Raw genomic sequence first — 20995 nt, 5'->3', positions numbered from 1 at the left:
GTCAGTAAGCCCAACCGCTTCACGACCTCTGCCGAAATGAGGTTCTTTTGACTCCCGCTATCAACAATGAATTGTATCGGGGAGCCCTTTACCCACATCTGAGAGTGGAAGAGACGCTCCTCCTCCTCTGGATCTTCGGGTTCATTTTTCTGGATCTTTGCGGTAGCAACAGTGGCGCTGGGATCCGCATCAATGATCTGCTTCCCTTTTTCATACCCCTTATCGGGTTCTGACTTAGAGTTGGAACATGCATTTGATTCTGAAACCTTTAGCTCAGCCACCAGTGACTGCTTGGCCCGACACTCACTTGTGTTGTGAGTGGAGCTCTTATGGAACTCGCACCATTTTCCAGTGTCCTTTCTCTGCTTCGTGGCGCTATTCTTTGCTTGCAGCTTCGGCTGGTTGTCTTGGGCTGTCCCGCCTTGGCTTTGTCCTTTGTTCTGTGGTTTCGGGGCACCTTTCCCCTGCTTTGGATTCGCAGATCCAAAATCTCGCTTCTTTTGTTTAAACTTCTGCTCGACCTTGACGGCATAACGGTATGCTGCGCCGAGCGAGGGGATGTTTAGGAATTGTATTTCTTCCTGGATGTACTTGTGTAGGCAGCCACGGTATTTGAGTATCAAATGTTGCTCCGAATCCTTGATACCCAACTTTGTGCGAAGGGTATGGAAAAGATTGGTGAACTCCGGCACGTCTTGGTCCCTTCCCTGCCGCAGCGTGGTCCACTTTATGTATTCATCCTCATAGCTTCCAACAGGGTAGTACTGCTCCTTGACGGCATCTCGGAACGAATCCCAGGTGGGTGCGGCTGAAAATAGTGAGCCAGTACTTTCATCCTTCTGCTCGCAGTAGGTTTCCCACTAGTCCTTGACGTGGGGGGCTTCTTTGAGAAGAGCAAAGACAATCTTTTCCCGACTCGAAAAATCATGAACAGAAAAATAACCCTCTAGCAGATTTAACCATTTATCTACGGCATCTGCGTCTATCTGACCCTCGAATATGGGGATTTCAAAATTAACTTGTACCTTAAAGGGTGTGGCGTCTCCAGAGTAGCTGCTGGAAGCCGATGCGTCGCTTCTGGGTAGCCGCTGAAGGATCTGGGCAAAGCTGTCCATCATCGCGTTCCGTTGTCGCTCGAGGGCTTCTTCGAGTAAGATTTTGATGGGATCTCCTGCCCCCTCGTCTTTCTTCTCATTCACCATGGGAGGCCGTCGGGATTTGCGAGGCTGGTCTTGCAAAGGTTCAACCAGTTCAAGCCCTAACTCCTTATATCCCGACCTTGTTGGGGACATGCAAAGAAAAACAGAGAAAAAGCAGACCACTCTGATACCACTGATCCGGATTTAAACAGGAACGCAACAAATTACAGAGATAACCATATACACAAAGATGCAGCGGAAATAATACTTCATTTCATTAATGGAAAATACTGAAATATGCTTACAAACAGAAATGGAAATAAACCAGCTAGGGCGATGGTAGCTTATCTCTGAGAAGAGATGTGATGGCTACATGCCTCTGAACTGTGTTACAATGAGGCTCGAAGGCCTATTTATTGTTGAGAAACAATGGAAAACCCTTAACATTCCAAAACCTAACCCTAGGAGGTTAAATGCCAAACTGTGGGCCCCGTTTGGGGTAAATTGGTACATCAACTTCCCGGGGTCGTAACTTTGGCATATGATCTCTGTTTGACGCATACAATAGCTCGTTTAGGGCCTCAAAACGGCTCCGGAAGTTCAGGACCCGAAAAACTGCTAAAAATAGTAAGTTGTGCTACAATTAAGGAAACTGAAAATGCTGAGAAAGACAATGGTGGGGGTCCAGGTGGACTTGGCAGGTGGCCACCAATATCCACCTAGATCACCTGTGGAGGTCTCTGAGCTAGGAATTACTTCCTAGTTGGCTAGGAGGTAAATCAAGTTGGTAGTCAAGAGGAGCGTTCCAGCAGGAGCAGCAGCTCAAGGGCATCTCCACCGGGTTATCGGTACATGTATTTCTCTATGCATAGATTACTTATGTAAGTGATTGAAATGAAATGTTCACTATTTAAATTGTAGGAATTAGATTTTAAATGATAAATTATCATCGTTTAAATGTCTTTTTAGTAAATAAATTATTGCCCTTTTATTGCATTTAAAATTAGAAAATATAGATCTGGTAGAGGACTTTAGGAGGGGACCTTACACGTGGTATCAGAGCTTAGGTTCAAAATCTGAACCCAAAACCCACTAAACCCAAATTTCCACTATAAGAGCTTGTAACCCTCATAATTAATTGTAATCCTAATATATAAATATATGACCCTATATATATATATATATATATATAACAATTTGTTTTTAGATTGAAAATTATACGTCCAAACTGTTTAATCTTGGTAGATCAGTAGTTAGGAAGAGAATAATAAGGTGCTCATCAGTTTAATCTGAGCCCTTGGAGGTTATAAGGGTAGAATTAGATAGTTTGTTTTTGTTAAATAAGAAGAAAGGATAAGGGTTTGCTAGCTTAAATGCACCCGTTAAGTGAAGAAAAATGATAGGTTAAGCAAAGGGTAAGTAGAGAAAGGTTGCAATAGTTTGATGGTTGATTGGACAAAATGAATATTTATCATGTTTCTATGCTCATGAAGCAATTATACAAGGCAAATGAAGGTCTATTTGATCAAGTAATTAACTTCCCATTCATCGCCATTCATTCATATATTTACTAATTTCCTCCTTCCTACCTTCATTCAGTTCATAATCATTCATTTCCATAAAAACCCCTTTTCCTATGGTAAAAACCTGTTTACCTAGGAAAAGTAAAAATACCATGTACATTCCCTTTTTATTCGGAAAAAAACCCACAAATGATGTTTTCCTTAAGTATTAATGCATATATGAAAAGCAAGAACTCATAAAAAGAATTATACTTAGTGTTATTCCTCTTTTCCACTATATTTCATATTAACACTAACATATATTATTAAATCCTTAAAATTTCCTCTCTCCTGTATATATTAGTTCCTTAATAAAATACCCCGAAAACCCTTAGTTTTATTAATAAAACTATGTATTAACATATCGCATTGCAATATCGGTGGATTCAAAGCTTTTCCACATGAATACATTCCCCTCCAATTGCGATATGCAATGGGAAGCCCGGACCCAATTATATATACGCAATCTATTCCCATATCACGTCCGCTCCCATCACAAAGTCCCGCTTATAACACATAACCCTTCACCATTGCGATATGCGACGCGTGACGAGAATCCGAACCCGATGTCATTATATATTATAGTCTATCGCCACATTGCATTTGGCCTCATCGCACATCTTGTCCGATATATATATCTCCCACCACTGCGATTTCCGATATCCGATGGAAGCCCGGACCCGACATAGTTATATGTCATATATCATTTCACGTCGCATCCGCTCATTATCATATTCTTTTGCGAAGCGCTTTCCCCCGCCATACTGCGATAGCGATATGCGATATTAGCCCGGATCTGATATCATTATCGGCCCGGGTTAATAAAATTTCAAATCTGCCATTATGTGTTTTGCAAAGATTTTCTGTGTTAAATCGTTTTTTCGATTTAAACAAAGAAATGACCCGAAACTCCATTTTAACTGCTAATCATGTTTTTAACCACAATTAAGCCATTCCCGCCATATTTAATCCCTCCATACTCTTTCTTTCGCACTGTTCACCTTTGCCCGATAATGCAAAAGAAGATTGTTTTTCCCATTAAACACATAAAAGCCATTTTTTGCTATGTTTGCCTATTTTATATAACGAAGCCTCCATTATGCCTCTGTGGCCATTAAAGCCCCAGACTCCTTTCAATAGCCTTTCAAGCTCAGTAAAGCCATTGAAGACCACCTATGTTTTTCTTAATAAGTTGTTGTGTTTTGCAGGTAAAGACTGTTGTTCCAGGCTTTGTAAACAAAAATCCTGTGTAACAATTTGAAGATAAATATGAGGATTTTACTGTTTAAAAACACAGTTAAAACTGGAATGCACAGTCAAAATCTACTCAGCAAGGTCAAAAGAGAGTTACAAAGTTTAAAGAAGTCAAATGAAATATCAAAATGAAGAAAACAATCAGCGTAGAGGATACAACAACAAAGCAACATAAATGGAAAAATATCAAACAAATGAAGCTAGCACAACCTGAATAAAGGGGACAGCAAGAAGCAGTTCAAACAGCTGCCCCTATCTTCTTGCCATGAAGATCTTTCTTTTCCTAAAAATCTTAATCAGTTTTAGGATCTTTTCTTAAGTTTCATTATTGTATAAATAACTCTTTTCTAAAGTTGAAAATGGTTCGGAGTTGAAGATTCATAGTTCATTGCTTGTAAAGTCTTGACTGTTAGTTTTACTTTGAACCTGGAAGTCACCTTTGAAGGAAGATTTTGTAGATACTTGATGTACTCAGTATTTCTGGGGCCTTAATACAAAATAGAGGATTCTGAATCTAGTTTTACACAGTTTTGTGTTATCCTGTAAGTTTTTCCAGTTTTCAATCATCATGTTTTTCTTCATATGCTTATGACTTATAGAGATATCTAGGTAAGAACAATTAGAGTTTCAATTGATTCCTATAAGCTCCTGAAGTGATCATCTATTAAGATATTGGATTAATGCAACTGTCTGTGTAGTTAATCCCCTCTAATCAATAAATCATCAGCCTCTTGTGTAAGCTTAAGTATACTTCCTTGAATCTTTTAAACGTAGTTTAGAAGGTTTTCCAACTTATGATTGTTCCGTTTTACAGTCTGGAAACTGTGATAATCATATTTTTTGTTGTCTTCTACTCACCACTATTTTGATCTATATCACTGTGTAGTGCTTTATAGTAGCCCTCTGCTGAAGTATTAATATAGCCCAAAGGATTAATTACTTCAATTCTACATATGTCTTCATTCATTGGTCTTCCAAAATTAAAACCAAAAACCCCCAAAACAATTATTTAGATGCTCTGGCATTGGTGGCCTAACCTACTACTATCTCAAAGGTACAACACAGAGCAGGCCGGAAGCAGTAACGTGGAGGTGACGAACCATGAGATCAAGTGGACCAGCCTAGAAGGTTGTAGCCAGGTGCACAAACTATGGAGGAAAAAGCTAGTCATTGAAGGTATGGGCATTTTATACACATTGTTACAAGGATGGTTCGAAAGAAGAGTTTAAAGGAGCCAAACAATGTGAGTGGCCACTGGAATAAAGGTAAAAGGGTCGAGATTGTATAGAAAAGGGGCCATAAGCATTGTTGTTTGACAAAGAAAGGGTAAGTCATCCCCCTCAATTATATATGTGTAACCTGACTACGGGGCTCAAGTGAAAAACGACCATGATGATAGTGTGATTACAGGTTCCGAGTTATAGTTTAATATTAGGGAATATGTTTAATGGTTTGGGAATTTTAAAAGGGAATGCACGTATAGACCCTTTCAACTCCTCCCATTGTTATATCTCTTCAAAAGGATGCCATATCCTTAACACTTCTCCCACTATAGTTTTATAAAGGGATTTATATCCCTTAAGGTCACTGTAAACAGGATTGGAGGAAGCACCTTTTGAAAAGAAAAAATTGCACTATGGTTTTTGAAATCAAGACTTCAATAGGCCTGAATTGGGCCTGCATTAGTATCCATTTTTCATTAACATTTTTTATACCCCTTTATATTTTTTCATTAACTTTAAGCTCCATTTTTTATAAACAACATATAAAAACCCTTTACCCCCTATTATATGCTCAATATATTATGTTAGTTTTTCCTCAATATATATCCCCTAATATGAACACACTTGGTATGGTATTTCTCCCCAAGTGAATCCCCTATGCATTTAACGAGATTTCGAATGGTTACCTAGAACCCCTTATTGCTTCTCATATTAGACTTTCCTAGAGCAATGATGAGTTGGTTTGTGCTCACTCTATGATGGGCATATGTACTTCCAAGCTGGGGTATCTTCACTTGAATGTGGTTGCAACTATGGAGGAGGGGGAGTGGTGATGAAGAGGAGTTTGGAAGGTAAAGTGCCCGACAAAATCTCGCTTGTTCATGAGGTGTCTCCTAGCTAAAAAAGTTCCTACTTATATGTAAGTTGAACAGTGAATCCATTGAGCATCTTTTTTTTGAATGCCCTTTTCTTTGTTGGGTCTAGAATATGCGCATCTTTTTTTTTGCCAGGTTTGTGCATGGAAAGAACCTTATTTTGAGGAGAAGTGGCAATTTTGGGTATAGAATAGGAATACAAGACCATTTAGGGCCCTGCCACAGGTCATTTCTTAGGGTGTATGATTAGCAAGGAATAAAAGAACTTTTCCAAATAATCCTTCCTTTTTAATTGGGTGGTCGCTGAAGTTATGGCTATTCTTTCACATTTTCCTCAAACCTTTGCTTCACCCTGAAATAGACTTGTGATCTTGGAGGAACCTAACAAATCGTGCCCGTGGGGTTACTTTGATGTGGATGAGTAGGGGGAAGATCTCACCAACAGTGGTGGCTTCATCTTATATTTATCTGAACAACATTTTTACAAAGTCAACATCGGTCTTGGGAGGGGAATAAATAACTTGGCTGAACTGTGATCTTGTCGTTCTTTATTGGCTTTTGTTAGAGAGAAGGGATGTGACCACAAATTTTTGGTGATTAATTTGGTTAATGAGATTCAATAATGTCGCAATTAACACCTTTCTCACATTCTGGGATATCTGCAGAAGATCAAGCTTACTTATGTGTCTTTTTCTTTCATTCACATTTACAGGGAGCATAAACGAAAGCTGATTGGATTTCTAACGAAGGCCTTCAGTTTGATCAAGGGTTATGGTCCATTGCGGAAATTTTGAATAGTGAACATTTCCGTTTCTTCCATCTTCTATATATGGATGAACATTTTACTCAAACATGGTCCTTTTTTATTATTATTTTTACTTTTTATCTCATAAAATAATGTCAATTTATTTATGGCACCATGATAAAAGCCTTATTTGTTGAAATTTCTAATACTTTTGATAGACTATATATGGCTTTTTTACTTCTCTTTTTATTGTACTATTTGAAAACCCCTTTATATATCATCTATACTGCTGGATAGGCAACTCCTATTTCCACCACTATAGCATTATAAATGCACTCTTAAGAGACCTTAAGTACAGTGTTGGGAAACGGGTTCTGACATCGGCTTTGGCGGTCAGCCGTGTGCATCATTTCTCCGGCTAACGAATTCCGATTCCGCGTTCATCAACCATGGCTTATGTCGATGCCACATGATCCACCATACACATGATTATGTCGATACCACAGTATGCGTTGACAGTACGCCATGCGTTTGGAGGTTATGGCATGGAGCATACATGAGGTTGTGCGCGGGCGAATAAAATTCAAATTTGAAATCGCATGCCATGCGTTTGGAGGTTATGGCATACATGAGGTTGTGCGCGGGCGAATAAAGCTCAAATTTGAAATCGCCAGAATTATGTGCGCCCAAAGGACAGGCCTCCACATCTTTCTTTTCTGGATCACATCAATATTTTCCTCTCACAACAATCCACCCACCCATCTCCTCCCCCTCTTCCTGCTGCAGAGATTACGGTCGGCCATTGATGATTCATGGTTTGTTCAGTTCAGAGACAACCAATTTCTTCATTGCAGAGACTGTTCTGATAATCAGATTCAATACAAAGTGCTTGATGTCACTCTGTTTTCCTGTAATAGGCAAGCTATTGGTAAGTAGTTAACATTTTTTGTTTGCTATACAGTTACAAGATGAGACAATGGGCAATGCCATTGTTGAATGGCTGAAATTTCTTTATGTTCATAATTTGTTACAGGGTTTTGTGCGCTGGCCGAAGGGTCTATGTTCCTTTCTTCTATAAAACTCTCTCAACCGAAATCTTTTCTATGGCTCTGTCAATTCTGGACTTGGGATGATGATTTGGGTCGTTTTATTTTTTAATTATTTTTGATAAGGGATGATAATAATTTTATATTTCTTGTTTTAATTGACATTAATCTCTGATCATTAAATGATCCGATATAGCTATGATTTCCATGAAAAAAATTGGTATACAAACATTAATGTTTGAAAATTCCACAAGTTTAATTCGAATAATTACCGTTTCCAATCTCTAATATACACATAATACCAAAGAAAATGTTCTTCAATCAAACGATACTAAATTCTGCATAATTAAGAGTAGAATCCAACCCGCAACAATTTTTTTTATGTACAGAAGAAGAGTGGTGGAAATTTGCACTTTTTAATTTTCTCCGTTTATATTGAGTTTATTGTTATAATATTTTTTTTACTTCTATGGTTAAATGGTTTTGAAAGTCAACGAGTATTTTCTTTTGTAACTTATAAAAATTAAAAGTTTATTTAATTTTACTCGAACACGCCATTTACCAAATTATTATAAAATAATTATCATTTAATTTTAATTAGGGATTATTGTTGACTCACTAGAAGGTTGCCATTTACCTATTTATTATAAAATAATTATATTATTGTTGAATCACTTTAAGGTTGGAAAGCTCAATATTAGTTTGAAAACCATTGTAAGTTAACTCATCCTTGGGTTTGTACTTTTGTTAGTTATATGAGTGAAATTTGGGGTTGCCCTATATTTAGATAATCACTTTTGTTATTTTATATGGATGTGGAATTTGGGGTTGCAGTATGGAGAATCACCGCTGTTATTTTATATGGGTGTGAAGTTTGGAGCTGTAGCATATCTAGAAAATCATAGAGAAAGATTGAAATGATCCAAAAGAAATTTATAACTTACAACCTCAAGATTAAAGGAAATACTCCTTATGCTATTCTCTTTATTGAAGCTAGTCTCTCCCCATTGAAAGCATGGTTATATTTAGGTATTTCATGTACAAAAAAAAGTTGTACAACACCAATCTTAATCTTGGGAAATCAGTAAACCAATAATAATCTCAGAACACTTCTTTCACTTCTATTTTATCATAAAAATAAAATAATATTAAAAACCTCATTTAATAACTTTCCTTTTCCTTTTTAAATTCTTCTTTCACTTTTTTCCACCACTATAGCATTATAAATGCACTCTTAAGAGACCTTAAAGACAGTGTTGGGAAACGGGTTCTGACATCGGCTTTGGCTGTCAGCCGTGTGCATCATTTCTCCGGCTAACGAATTCCGATTCCGCGTTCATCAACCATGGCTTATGTCGATGCCACATGATCCACCATACACATGATTATGTCGATACCACAGTATGCGTTGACAGTACGCCATGCGTTTGGAGGTTATGGCATGGAGCATACATGAGGTTGTGCGCGGGCGAATAAAATTCAAATTTGAAATCGCATGCCATGCGTTTGGAGGTTATGGCATACATGAGGTTGTGCGCGGGCGAATAAAATTCAAATTTGAAATCGCTATGAAAAACCAACATATATATCAGCAACCTGTTGTAATCCGTTCTGTAATTTACAGTTGCAGTATCCAGTCCGAAATACTTTCACTTTTAGAGATTTTTGAATTACAATGGCGATCCCCGTGCTGCTGTTGCTTCTTTAAGTTTTGGGGAATGTAGATGATTACATGCCAGAGCCAGCGCTGGATAGCAGAGAGCAAGAAGCAGTCTACAAGGTTCTGGAAGCCATCAATTCTGATATCGACTGGAGATGCTTGTTTCCTGATAATCTCTGCACTGGTGGACCGCACGGCATCGTCTGCGATTTGGACGCCCATCACAGTAAGCGGCACATCGTGGAATTGAACCTGGGTTGGGTATTCCATGGCTTTGTCTGTGCTCTTCTCGTCCTTGAAATAACCCTTCATAACACGCGGCCCTCTAATCATAACCTTGCCCAACTGCACTCCGTCTCTAGCCACGCTGGCCATGGTATCCGGATCCTTCACGTCCAACTCAGCCAAACCCAACGACCTAACGCCCTGTATCGCTTTCATTTGAGCCCTCTCGTTCGCTGCAAGTCTGTCCCACTCAGATTTCCAAGCGCATAAAACCACCGCTCCTGCGGTCTCTGTGAGGCCATAGCCATGAGTGACACAGACTCCCAGCTCTTCAATTTTGAGTAGCGCAGCAGCAGTAAGAGGAGCGCCCTGCGGTTAAGATCTCCACCTGATGGGGAAAAGGCTCTCTGTCCGATGGATCTACGTTTGAAATCATGGTAAGCACCACAGGCGCCGCGCAGAGATGGGTAACCCGGTGGTCGTTGAGAGCTTTATAGATGATGTGGTCGTCGAATTTCCTTATGCAGATATTTGCGCCGCCGAGGGCAGCTATTCCCCATGTGAAACACCAGCCGTTGGCGTGAAATATGGGTAGAGTCCACAGATAAACGGCTGCGACCTCAAACCCCAGGTTAAAAAGGTATCCATAACCATTGTGTAGATGCCCCTGTGGCTGTGAACTACTCCCTTGGGACCAGAGGTTGTGCCCGATGTATAATTCACAACGATACTCTGCCACTCGTCCTCCGGCCACCGTGTCTCGAACTCCGGATCTCCCTCTTGCAATAGCCCTTCGTATGTTGTGACTTCTGCTGTAGTCGTGAAAGTTAATTCCGCGCCATTGACGAGCTCCGGGATGAGTACCAGGGTGGGCTTATGGTCGGTTCCGCGTAGAGCTTCCGTGACGAGAGGCGCGAATTGATAATCAACAAACACAATCTTGGGTTGACAGTGATTGAACTGAGCAGCCATCGTTCGAGCGTCCAGACGCGTGTTGACGGTGTTAAGAACGGCCCCTGCCATTGGAACTGCCAAATGCATTTCGTAAATAGCAGGAACGTTGGGAGCCACCACAGACACCTGCAACAAACCACAGCTAAGAGGATCAAGATTTTATCCTATTCTGCTCTGTTGGGTTTCTTGTTAAGGTGAAGAAATAATAAAATTCCCATGGAAATGTTGATTCCAATTTGGATGATTCCAATACTTACAACATCCCCAGGCAAGATATTGTGGGCAGAGAGAGCAGAGGCAAGCCTGCGGCAGCGTTGGTAGGTGTGAGACCATGTATAACGAGTGGAATTGTAGACGATGGAGGTGGAGTCCCCATAGACGATGGCAACTCCCTCTATGAAGCGGATCGGTGACAGGGGAGGATGATTCGCAGCACATCGTTTCAATTTCTCCATTCCCTCTTCGTCCTTCTTTCGATTAAAAACAACATTCTGAAATCTACACGCCCAATGTTTCAACTTTATAACCAAAACATTAAAAATTACAATATGAAATCCAACTTTAGAACCAAACCATTAAAAATTACAATATAAAATCTGCACACATGTCATGGATCAATACCATTGCTTACAATACCACAAGACTAAAAATTATATCTCATTTTATATGACAAGTGTTTATGTTATTTTTTATTAATTAATCAATTTAATTAAAAAGGAAAAAAATACAACTATTTCAAAGAAAAATCTCAACCTTTGATTTTTGTATGCTATTAAGAATATTCTATTGAGGTTAAATCCCTACTATTTACTAAATAAGTATTGATAATTAAATTAAAATTCTAGAAGTTCTATTCCAGAATATACAACCCTACCAGAAGAATAAAGTATTAGTTTACTAAGTTATAATACAAGTAACCTATTGAGATAAAAAGTATCAAATACGTTACAACTTGAGTTATTCAAATAAATAATATTTATTTTAGGTTATAATGTATTATCTTAATTAAAATTAAAAAAAATGTTTATTTTGGAATAATTAATAATTACTAAGTGAATGGTAGAGATTTATCTCCATAGAATTTTCTAAAATATTTTTATTAGTAGTCACAAACCAAAAGTTGAAATTTTGAGAGATTTATCTCAAAATTAGTTGTCTTTTTTATTAAAATTATTAATTTTAGAAAATGTCATATACATATGTGTGTGTGTTATGGTTTCTTTGAGGATGTGGCATTTGTAAGCCATGGTATTGTAAAAATATTTATTTTTAAGGTAATCTTCATAAATGGAATTGAATTTCCGTGCTTAAGAATCTTACTACATGAGAGATGTATCATGAGATATGCTTAGTTTTTTTTATGTCTATTAGCTTTTATAAGCCATTTTATTTATATGGCTATGCTAGGAGATATATAATCATAAATGTTTGTTTAAGGTAGAAATTTTCAAATGAAACACTTAATCATAATAATAACAATTATCTAAGGCATTTTGTGTATCTGTCATTTGTTTACATATGCACTTTTCACCAATTTTAACAAAATTGAAATCAAATACTTTAGTTAACATTAAGGTAAATTTGATAATTGTGAAAACGTAATTATTATTAAAATGTAAGTCTACAACAATTTCAATTTAGATTTAAATAATGTTTTGTTTCAAATTTAATAGATAATTTATTCAAAAAATATTAAATATTAATTTTAAAATGTTTTAATAAAATTTGTTTATTTACATTATATTTTTAATAAATAAATTTAGGTAAAAGTTTTACTAAATATATTTTTGTTAGTGCTTATTCATGTTAATATCAACAATTTTTTTTAATAAATTATTTTCAATGTGTTAAATAGAGTTATATTAATGTAGATTGTTCTATGGTATGTTGTAAAGGTTTCAAAAAATTTGGCCAATGTTATATATGAAAGATACCATCATAGCCATGTATTACCCTCCTATGTGCACTAAGGTAGCTTAAGTTATTTTATAAAATAATATTTATTGTACCTTCAATATAATACGTGGGGCACCATGGTAGGGTTTAAAAAGATATATCGCATTGAACTTTTCATTTTAAATTGTATATAATGCACCACACACATACAAGCACCAATGCTTTATATTCTAGTATGAGCACTTCTTTGTCTTGTGTTATTGAATTGTTATATTTCATTATTCCTTCTATTCCATAATATATTTGATTTATTTTTAGAATTTTGGCAAACATATAAATCTATAGTTTTCACTAGCTAAACATTTAAAATTAGCCTACATTTCTATTTTCTTTCTTTTTCTTTTAAAAAGTTCTTAATTGTGTCACCTTGGAATTCAAACCATGCTAACTCTAAGCATGTACACAAGTCACATCAATTAACAAAACTCACTATCATTTGAAGTGCATCAAATAGTCATATATGAAATGTGCATAAATTTACTATGCTCTTTGGTACATTAACAAATGTATGGGAGCACTTATTGCAATACTCCCATATGATAATGTGTATCACACATCTTTGATAACTACACTAAGTGAATGAGAAGTGCATATTGATGGACATGGGATAATTAGGGTATAACACAGTAGGTGTTGCTACTTTACTAGAGAAACACACCACCATCCCATTTTTTTCTTTTTGTAAGTCATGTAATAGTAGCACCTCTTTTAGTGTTACTATGGATGGCTAAGTGTGTCATTAATGGTGCTTCTCATTCACATAGATACATTGAAGAAATAACAAACAACATTAAAATGAAAGTTAGCATATATATATATATATATATATATATATATATATATATATATATATAACAAACAAATCAAAACATAAAATAACCCATACCCACACCAAAAAAAAATAATTTAAACACACACAAAATACAAAGAAACTTTTTCTTGGGAAAGTCCGGGGTGGTTGATAGAGAATGATCCCTAGTTTATTAGGGTCAAGTTAATGACAAAGAAAATAAGAAGACTCATTACTCAACTTTTAAGATTAAGTTATTATGCCAAAGATATAAATAATGGACAGGGAAGAATACCTTTCACCAATTAGTTGGTCCCTTGGTTGGATTTGTAACTGTATAGATAAAGTCTTGCATGCTCCAAACTTCTATAGAGATATGCACAAAATCATCACATGACATTGCTCAAACCATTTACAATATAAATTATTAATGATATTAAAACAAGAACACTTGTAACTAACTAATATTAATTAATATTAATTAATATCAAGTAATTAATTTCTCTTCTAAATCATGTAATTAATAATTAAATGAATTACAACATAGTTTCTTTTGGGAGAGAAGAGATCACTTCATGTGTGTGTGTGTGCACGTGTGTTAGTGTGTGTGGGCAATACTTGATATAATTCCAATGCCTTCATCAACAAAGGTTGTGTTCCTCCTAACCTAGACCACTTATAGACTTCAACTTTAATTACAACTCCTCATTATATGTGAAAAGGAAAACCAATAAGGGATTACATATCAAATTTGAGTAAGAGAGTCAACCTTATAAACAAAGGTTTGTGTAGAAGGGAACCATAAAATCCAAGGTTAAATTTTCAATATAATGCTCCAAAATAAAGGTACAAAAATGGTCAATTCCCCCTTTTCCATCACATAAACCTTATTTATACTCTTATAAGTTGTCTAAGTTCATTGGGAATAGAAATTAGGGTTGTGTACTGTAACAACCTAGTAACTTGCACTCAGGAGCATGCAATTAATGTGGATTTATTATTTTTTCAAAAGTTTGGAATGCATACACACCGAGCATGAAGAGAATGAGTGTATAATATGTGTGTTTCCATAAGGAAAAGTTTTTATACTAGGTAAAAAGTAATTTTTAAACTAAGTTCAGTGGAAAAAAAGATATTAAAGTAGATATATCCTTGTTAAGAAGTCATTAATGACAAAATAAATGTTATAGCATATGTCATCTAATAAATGAGATCAGAAGGGAAGTTGATGGTTGAATTACATTATAATACTACAAAAGATTCAAATAAGTGTAGCGAAGTGAAGTCCAACAACCACAAGATCAAAACATTATATTCAAACAAAACCAATGTATCAAATTACTATCTTCCCCAAGGCAGGCATATACATGTTAAGATGAAAAGGTAAGCATGGTCACCAAATCATGTATGATGAAAATACATGAAGAATATATAGAATGGAAAATCCTAGACATGGAAAATACATATTGGAACCATGTCAAATTCAGATCATAGCCACGATCAAATAAATAGTGGATCTATGTCTCAATGTATGTCGACAAAGCAACCAAAACTTGAGTAAAAATAGGAATTAGTTCTCCAAAACAATATCCATTTCATATAGATAAGTAGTATAATATGTGTAACTTGAGGAGTAGCATAAGAATGAAAAACTACTACAACCCAAGGTCTTCAATTCAAATTTATCAAATATACAAATATAAACCATATGAGTTGTTATAGGCCAATTTGTCACATTTTGTCACTAGGCACGTTAACTGGATCAATCAACATCATTTTACCCCTTGTCGTCACATTTCCACAAATCCCTAAGCATGACTCTCCCTAATCCTTGAATTTCTTCCTTTAACTGCTTCATTTAAGTGATTTTAAGGCCCAACGCACCCTGCTTCCTTAAGAGACTACGTTCACCAGCAGGCTGACCCTTGGTGGACCTGCGCTGATTACCAATAGGTTTCCCCTTGCTAGGGGTGCGCTAATTCTATAAATTCATGAATAATAAAAAGAATCTCAAAGCTTACTTCTCCATAAGGTTCTAGGAATTCTTAAAACCATTTACCTTGGATGAAAGTCTCGAATCCTATCCCTTATCCCTTGATCTCATCCTTCCATCAAGAGTGGATCTCAAGCCTAGATTGGGTAAATGGATAAGAATTCCTAACCTACCATCCTCTTTTATATATTTACTATCATCCACAAGCTAGCGGTTGGATTTTGGAGATAGATTCTACCCTCATGTTGTTGTTGTGAGAGTCATTATTCCATGCATTAGGGTGACATAGAGATACACTTTGTGACAAGGAAGGTCAAGTCAACTTGGAGGAGCTCTTCTACAAGACCAACTTTATATTTGGTTGTAACTCTCTCCATTTCTATTAATACAAAGAGTTCATTGTTTTCCTATATGTGATGTTATGATTTCATGTATTTCAATACCATGTTGAAATATTGAATAAAGTGATTGGATAATACTACATAGATATTGTAGATATTTGGCTTGTGTTATATAATTGTGGAGGTTCTAATTATAGTGATCAGATCTAAGATTGGATATACGGAAGATATGCGTGCATATACGGAAGATATGCACATACAAGAAAGTTAGGAATATATGGAAGATATGCGCATATCTTCCGTATATGCCCAATTTCCGTATAGGCACATATCTTCCGTATATGCACAGTTTCCATATATGTGAAATTTCTGTATATGGAATTTGCGCATCTAAGATGCAGATACATGAACGACGTGCATATACGGAAGATGTGCACATAGAGGAAAGTTAGGGATATATGGAAGACATGCGCATATCTTCCGTCTATGCGCAATTTCCGTATATGCGAATATCTTCCGTATATGCGCAGTTTTCGTATATGCGCAATTTCTGTATATGGAATTTGCGCATCTGCGATACAGATACATGAACTACGTGCATATACGGAAGATATGCACATACAGGAAAGTTAGGGATATACGGAAGACATGCGAATATCTTCCGTATATACCCAGTTTCCGTATATGTGCATATCTTTCGTATATGCGGAATTTCTGTATATGAAATTTGTGTATCTGCAATGCAGATACATTAACGAGGTGCATATACAGAAGATATGCACATACAAGAAAGTTAGGGATATATGGAAGACATGCGCATATCTTCCGTATATGCGTAATTTCCATATATGCGCACATCTTCCGTATATGCACAGTTTCCGTATATGCACAATTTCTGTATATGGAATTTGCGCATCTACGATGCAGATACATGAACGACGTGCATATACGGAAGATATGCATATACAGGAAAGTTAGAGATATACGGAAGACATGCGCACATCTTCCGTATATGCCCAATTTCCGTATATGCGCATATCTTCCGTATATGCACAGTTTCCGTATATGCGCAATTTCTGTATATGGAATTTGCGCATCTACGATGCAGATACATGAACGACATCCATATACGGAAGATATGCAGATATAGGAAAGTTAGGGATATACGGAAGACATGCGCATATCTTCCATATATGCCCAGTTTCCGTATATGCGCACATCTTCCGTATATGCACAGTTTTCGTATATGCGCAATTTCTATATATGGAATTTGCGCATATATGATGCAGATACATAAACGACATGCATATACGGAAGATATGCCCATACAGGAAAGTTAGAGATATACGGAAGACATGCGCATATCTTCCGTATATGCCCAGTTTCCGTATATGCGCATATCTTCCGTATATGCGCAGTTTCCGTATATGCGCAATTTCTGTATATTGAATTTGCGCATATACGATGCAGATACATAAACGACATGCATATATGGAAGATATGCACATACAGGAAAGTTGGGGATATACGAAAGATATGCACATATCTTCTGTATATGCCCAATTTCCGTATATGCGCACATCTTCCGTATATGCACAGTTTCCGTATATGCGCAATTTCTGTATATTGAATTTGCGCATATACGATGCAGATACATGAACGACGTGTATATACGGAGGATATGCATATACAGGAAAGTTAAGGATATACGGAAGACATGCGCATATATTCCGTATATGCGCAATTTCCGTATATGCGCATATCTTCCGTATATGCACAGTTTCCGTATATGCGCAATTTCTGTATATGGAATTTGCGCATATACGATGCAGATACATAAACGAAGATATGTACAAATTCCATATACAGAAATTGCGCATATACGGAAACTGTGCATATACGGAAGATGTGTGCATATACAGAAACTGGGCATATACGGAAGATATGCGCATATCTTCCGTATATCCCTAACTTTCCTGTATGTGCGTATCTTCCGTATATGCACGTCGTTCATGTATCTGCATCGCAGATGCGCAAATTTTATATACAGAAATTGCGCATATACGGAAACTGTGCATATACGGAAGATGTGCGCATATACAAAAATTGCGCATATACGGAAGATATGCGCATGTCTTCTGTATATCCCTAACTTTCCTGTATGTGCATATCTTCTGTATATGCACGTCGTTCATGTATCTGCATCATAGATGCGCAAATTCCATATACAGAAATTGCGCATATAAGGAAACTGTGCATATACGGAAGATATGCGCATATACAGAAATTGGGCATATACTGAAGATATGCGCATATCTTCCGTATATCCCTAACTTTCCTATATCTGCATATCTTCCGTATATGGACGTCGTTCATGTATCTGCATCGTAAATGCGCAAATTCCATATACAGAAATTGCGCATATACGGAAAATGTGCATATACGGAAGATGTGCGCATATACGGAAATTGCGCATATACGGAAGATATGCGCATGTCTTCCATATATCCCTAACTTTCTTGTATGTGCATATCTTCCGTATATGCACATCGTTCATGTATCTGCATCGTATATGCACAAATTCCATATACAGAAATTGCACATATACGGAAGATATGCGCATATACGGAAATTGGGCATATACGGAAGATATGCGCATATCTTCCGTATATCCCTAACTTTCTTGTATGTGCATATCTTCCGTATATGCACGTCGTTTATGTATCTGCATCGTATATGCGCAAATTCAATATACAGAAATTGCGCATATACGGAAACTGTGCATGTACGGAAGATATGCGCATATACGGAAGATATGCGCATGTCTTCCGTATATCACTAACTTTCTTGTATGTGCATATCTTCCGTATATGCATGTCGTTCATGTATCTGCATCGCAGATGCGCAAATTCCATATATAGAAATTGCGCATATAAGGAAACTGTGCATATACGGTAGATATGCGCATATACAGAAATTTCGCATATACGAAAGATATGCGCATGTCTTCCCTATATCCCTAACTTTCCTCAATGTGCATATCTTCCGTATATGCACGTCATTCATGTATCTGCATCGTAGATGCGCAAATTCCATATACAGAAATTGCACATATACGGAAGCTGTGCATATACCGAAGATATGCGCATATACGGAAACTGGGCATATACGGAAGATATGCGCATGTATTCCGTATATCCCTAATTTTTCTGCATGTGCATATCTTCCGTATATGCACGTCGTTTTTGTATCTGCATCGTATATGCGCAAATTCAATATACAGAGATTGCGCATATACGGAAACTGTGCATATCCGGAAGATATGCACATATACGGAAATTGCGCATATACGGAAGATATGCGCATGTCTCCCGTATATCCCTAACTTTCCTATATGTGCATATCTTCCGTATATGCACGTCGTTCATGTATCTGCATCGTAGATGAGCAAATTCCATATACAGAAATTGTGCATATATGGAAACTGTGCATATACGGAAATTGGGCATATACGGAACATATGCGCATATCTTCCGTATATCCCTAACTTTCCTGTATGTGCATATCTTCCGTATATGCACGTCGTTCATGTATCTGCATCGCAGATGCGCAAATTCCATATACAAAAATTGCGTATCAACGGAAATTGGGCATATACGGAAGATGTGCGCATATACGGAAGATATGCGCATGTCTTCCGTATATCCCTAACTTTCCTGTATGTGCATATCTTCCGTATATGCACGTCGTTTATGTATTTGCATCGTATATGCGCAAATTCCATATACACAAATTGCGCATATACGGAAACTGTGCATATACGGAAGATGTGCGCATATACGGAAACTGGGCATATACGGAAGATATGCGCATGTCTTCCGTATATCCCTAACTTTCCTATATCTGCATATCTTCCGTATATGGACGTCGTTCATGTAACTGCATCGTAGATGCGCAAATTTCATATACAGAAATTGCGCATATACGGAAACTGTGCATATACGGAAGATATGCTCATATACGGAAATTGGGCATAGACGGAAGATATGCGCATGTCTTCCGTATATGCACGTCGTTCATGTATCTGCATCGTAGATGCACAAATTCCATATACAGAAATTGCGCATATACGGAAGATATGCGCATGTCTTCCGTATATCCCTAACTTTCCTATATGTGCATATCTTCCGTATATGCATGTCGTTCATGTATCTGCCTCGCAGATGCGCAAATTCCATATACAGAAATTGCGCATATACGGAAGATTGGGCATATACGGAAGATATGCGCATATACGGAAACTGAGCATATACGGAAGATATTCGCATGTCTTCCGTATATCCCTAACTTTCCTGTATGTGCATATCTTCCGTATATGCACGTCGTTCATGTATCTGCATCACAGATGCGCAAATTCCATATACAGAAATTGCGCATATACGGAAACTGCGCATATACGGAAGATATGCGCATGTCTTCCATATATCCCTAACTTTCCTCTATGTGCATATCTTCCGTATATGCACGTCGTTCATGTATCTGCATCGTAGATGCACAAATTCCATATAAAGAAATTGCGCATATACGGAGGATATGCGCATATCTTCCGTATATTCCTAACTTTCTTGTATGTGCATATCTTCCGTATATGAACGTATATTTTCTGTATATCCAATACAGGAAATTTACGGATATACAGAGAATATGCGCATATCTTCCGTATATGCGCAATTTCTGTATATGCGCATATCTTCCGTATATGCGCAATTTCTTTATATGGAATTTGTGCATATACGCAATTTCTGATATCGACTGGAGAGGCTTGTTTCCTGATAATCTCTGCACTGGTGGACCGCACAGCGTCGTCTGCGATTTGGACGCCCATCACAGTAAGCGACACATCGTGGAATTGAACCTGGGTTGGGTATTCGACACCGCAAACATTCCCCCCTGTGGGAGAAATGCATCATTTAGCCCTTACCTAGTTGCGATACTGCGCCTGCGCAAACTCTTCTTCTATAGGTACTTTATTCCCGCCTTCGTCTGGGTTCAATGCATTCGTTGCTCACTGAGCTCTGGCGTGATTGGTCTGAAAGATTCCAAGCATGAATGTGGGATCTCATAGAACACATCAATCAAAATTCATCCAGGGCTTCCAGAGGCCACCCACCTCCACCCATAAAACAATGATTCCACCTCACGGTCAGACATCACCAAAAACCATCATCAGAT

At 37.3% G+C, this 20995-nt stretch overlaps 1 protein-coding gene across 1 annotated transcript; it reads right to left on the bottom strand.

Moving 5' to 3' along the window:
• Positions 1-9462: 9462 nt before the first annotated feature.
• On the bottom strand, positions 9463-11307 carry LOC149173030 (putative acyl-activating enzyme 6). Its single transcript, XM_089426546.1, has 4 exons — positions 11270-11307; positions 10941-11181; positions 10381-10809; positions 9463-10098 (listed from the first exon to the last, which is right to left on the bottom strand). Exons 1-4 carry the CDS (start codon positions 11305-11307, stop codon positions 9463-9465), a joined length of 1344 nt encoding a protein of 447 aa, XP_089282672.1.
• Between the last annotated feature and the right edge of the window lie 9688 nt (positions 11308-20995).

The sequence above is a fragment of the Pinus tabuliformis genome, chromosome 4_2 (genome assembly GCF_031772625.1).
Source record: "Pinus tabuliformis cultivar Carrire ecotype Pingquan chromosome 4_2, CPIR1, whole genome shotgun sequence".
Taxonomy (NCBI): Eukaryota; Viridiplantae; Streptophyta; class Pinopsida; order Pinales; family Pinaceae; genus Pinus; species Pinus tabuliformis.
The sequence above is the reverse complement of the archived record's forward strand: the minus strand, read 5'-3'. Positions and strand labels throughout refer to the sequence as shown.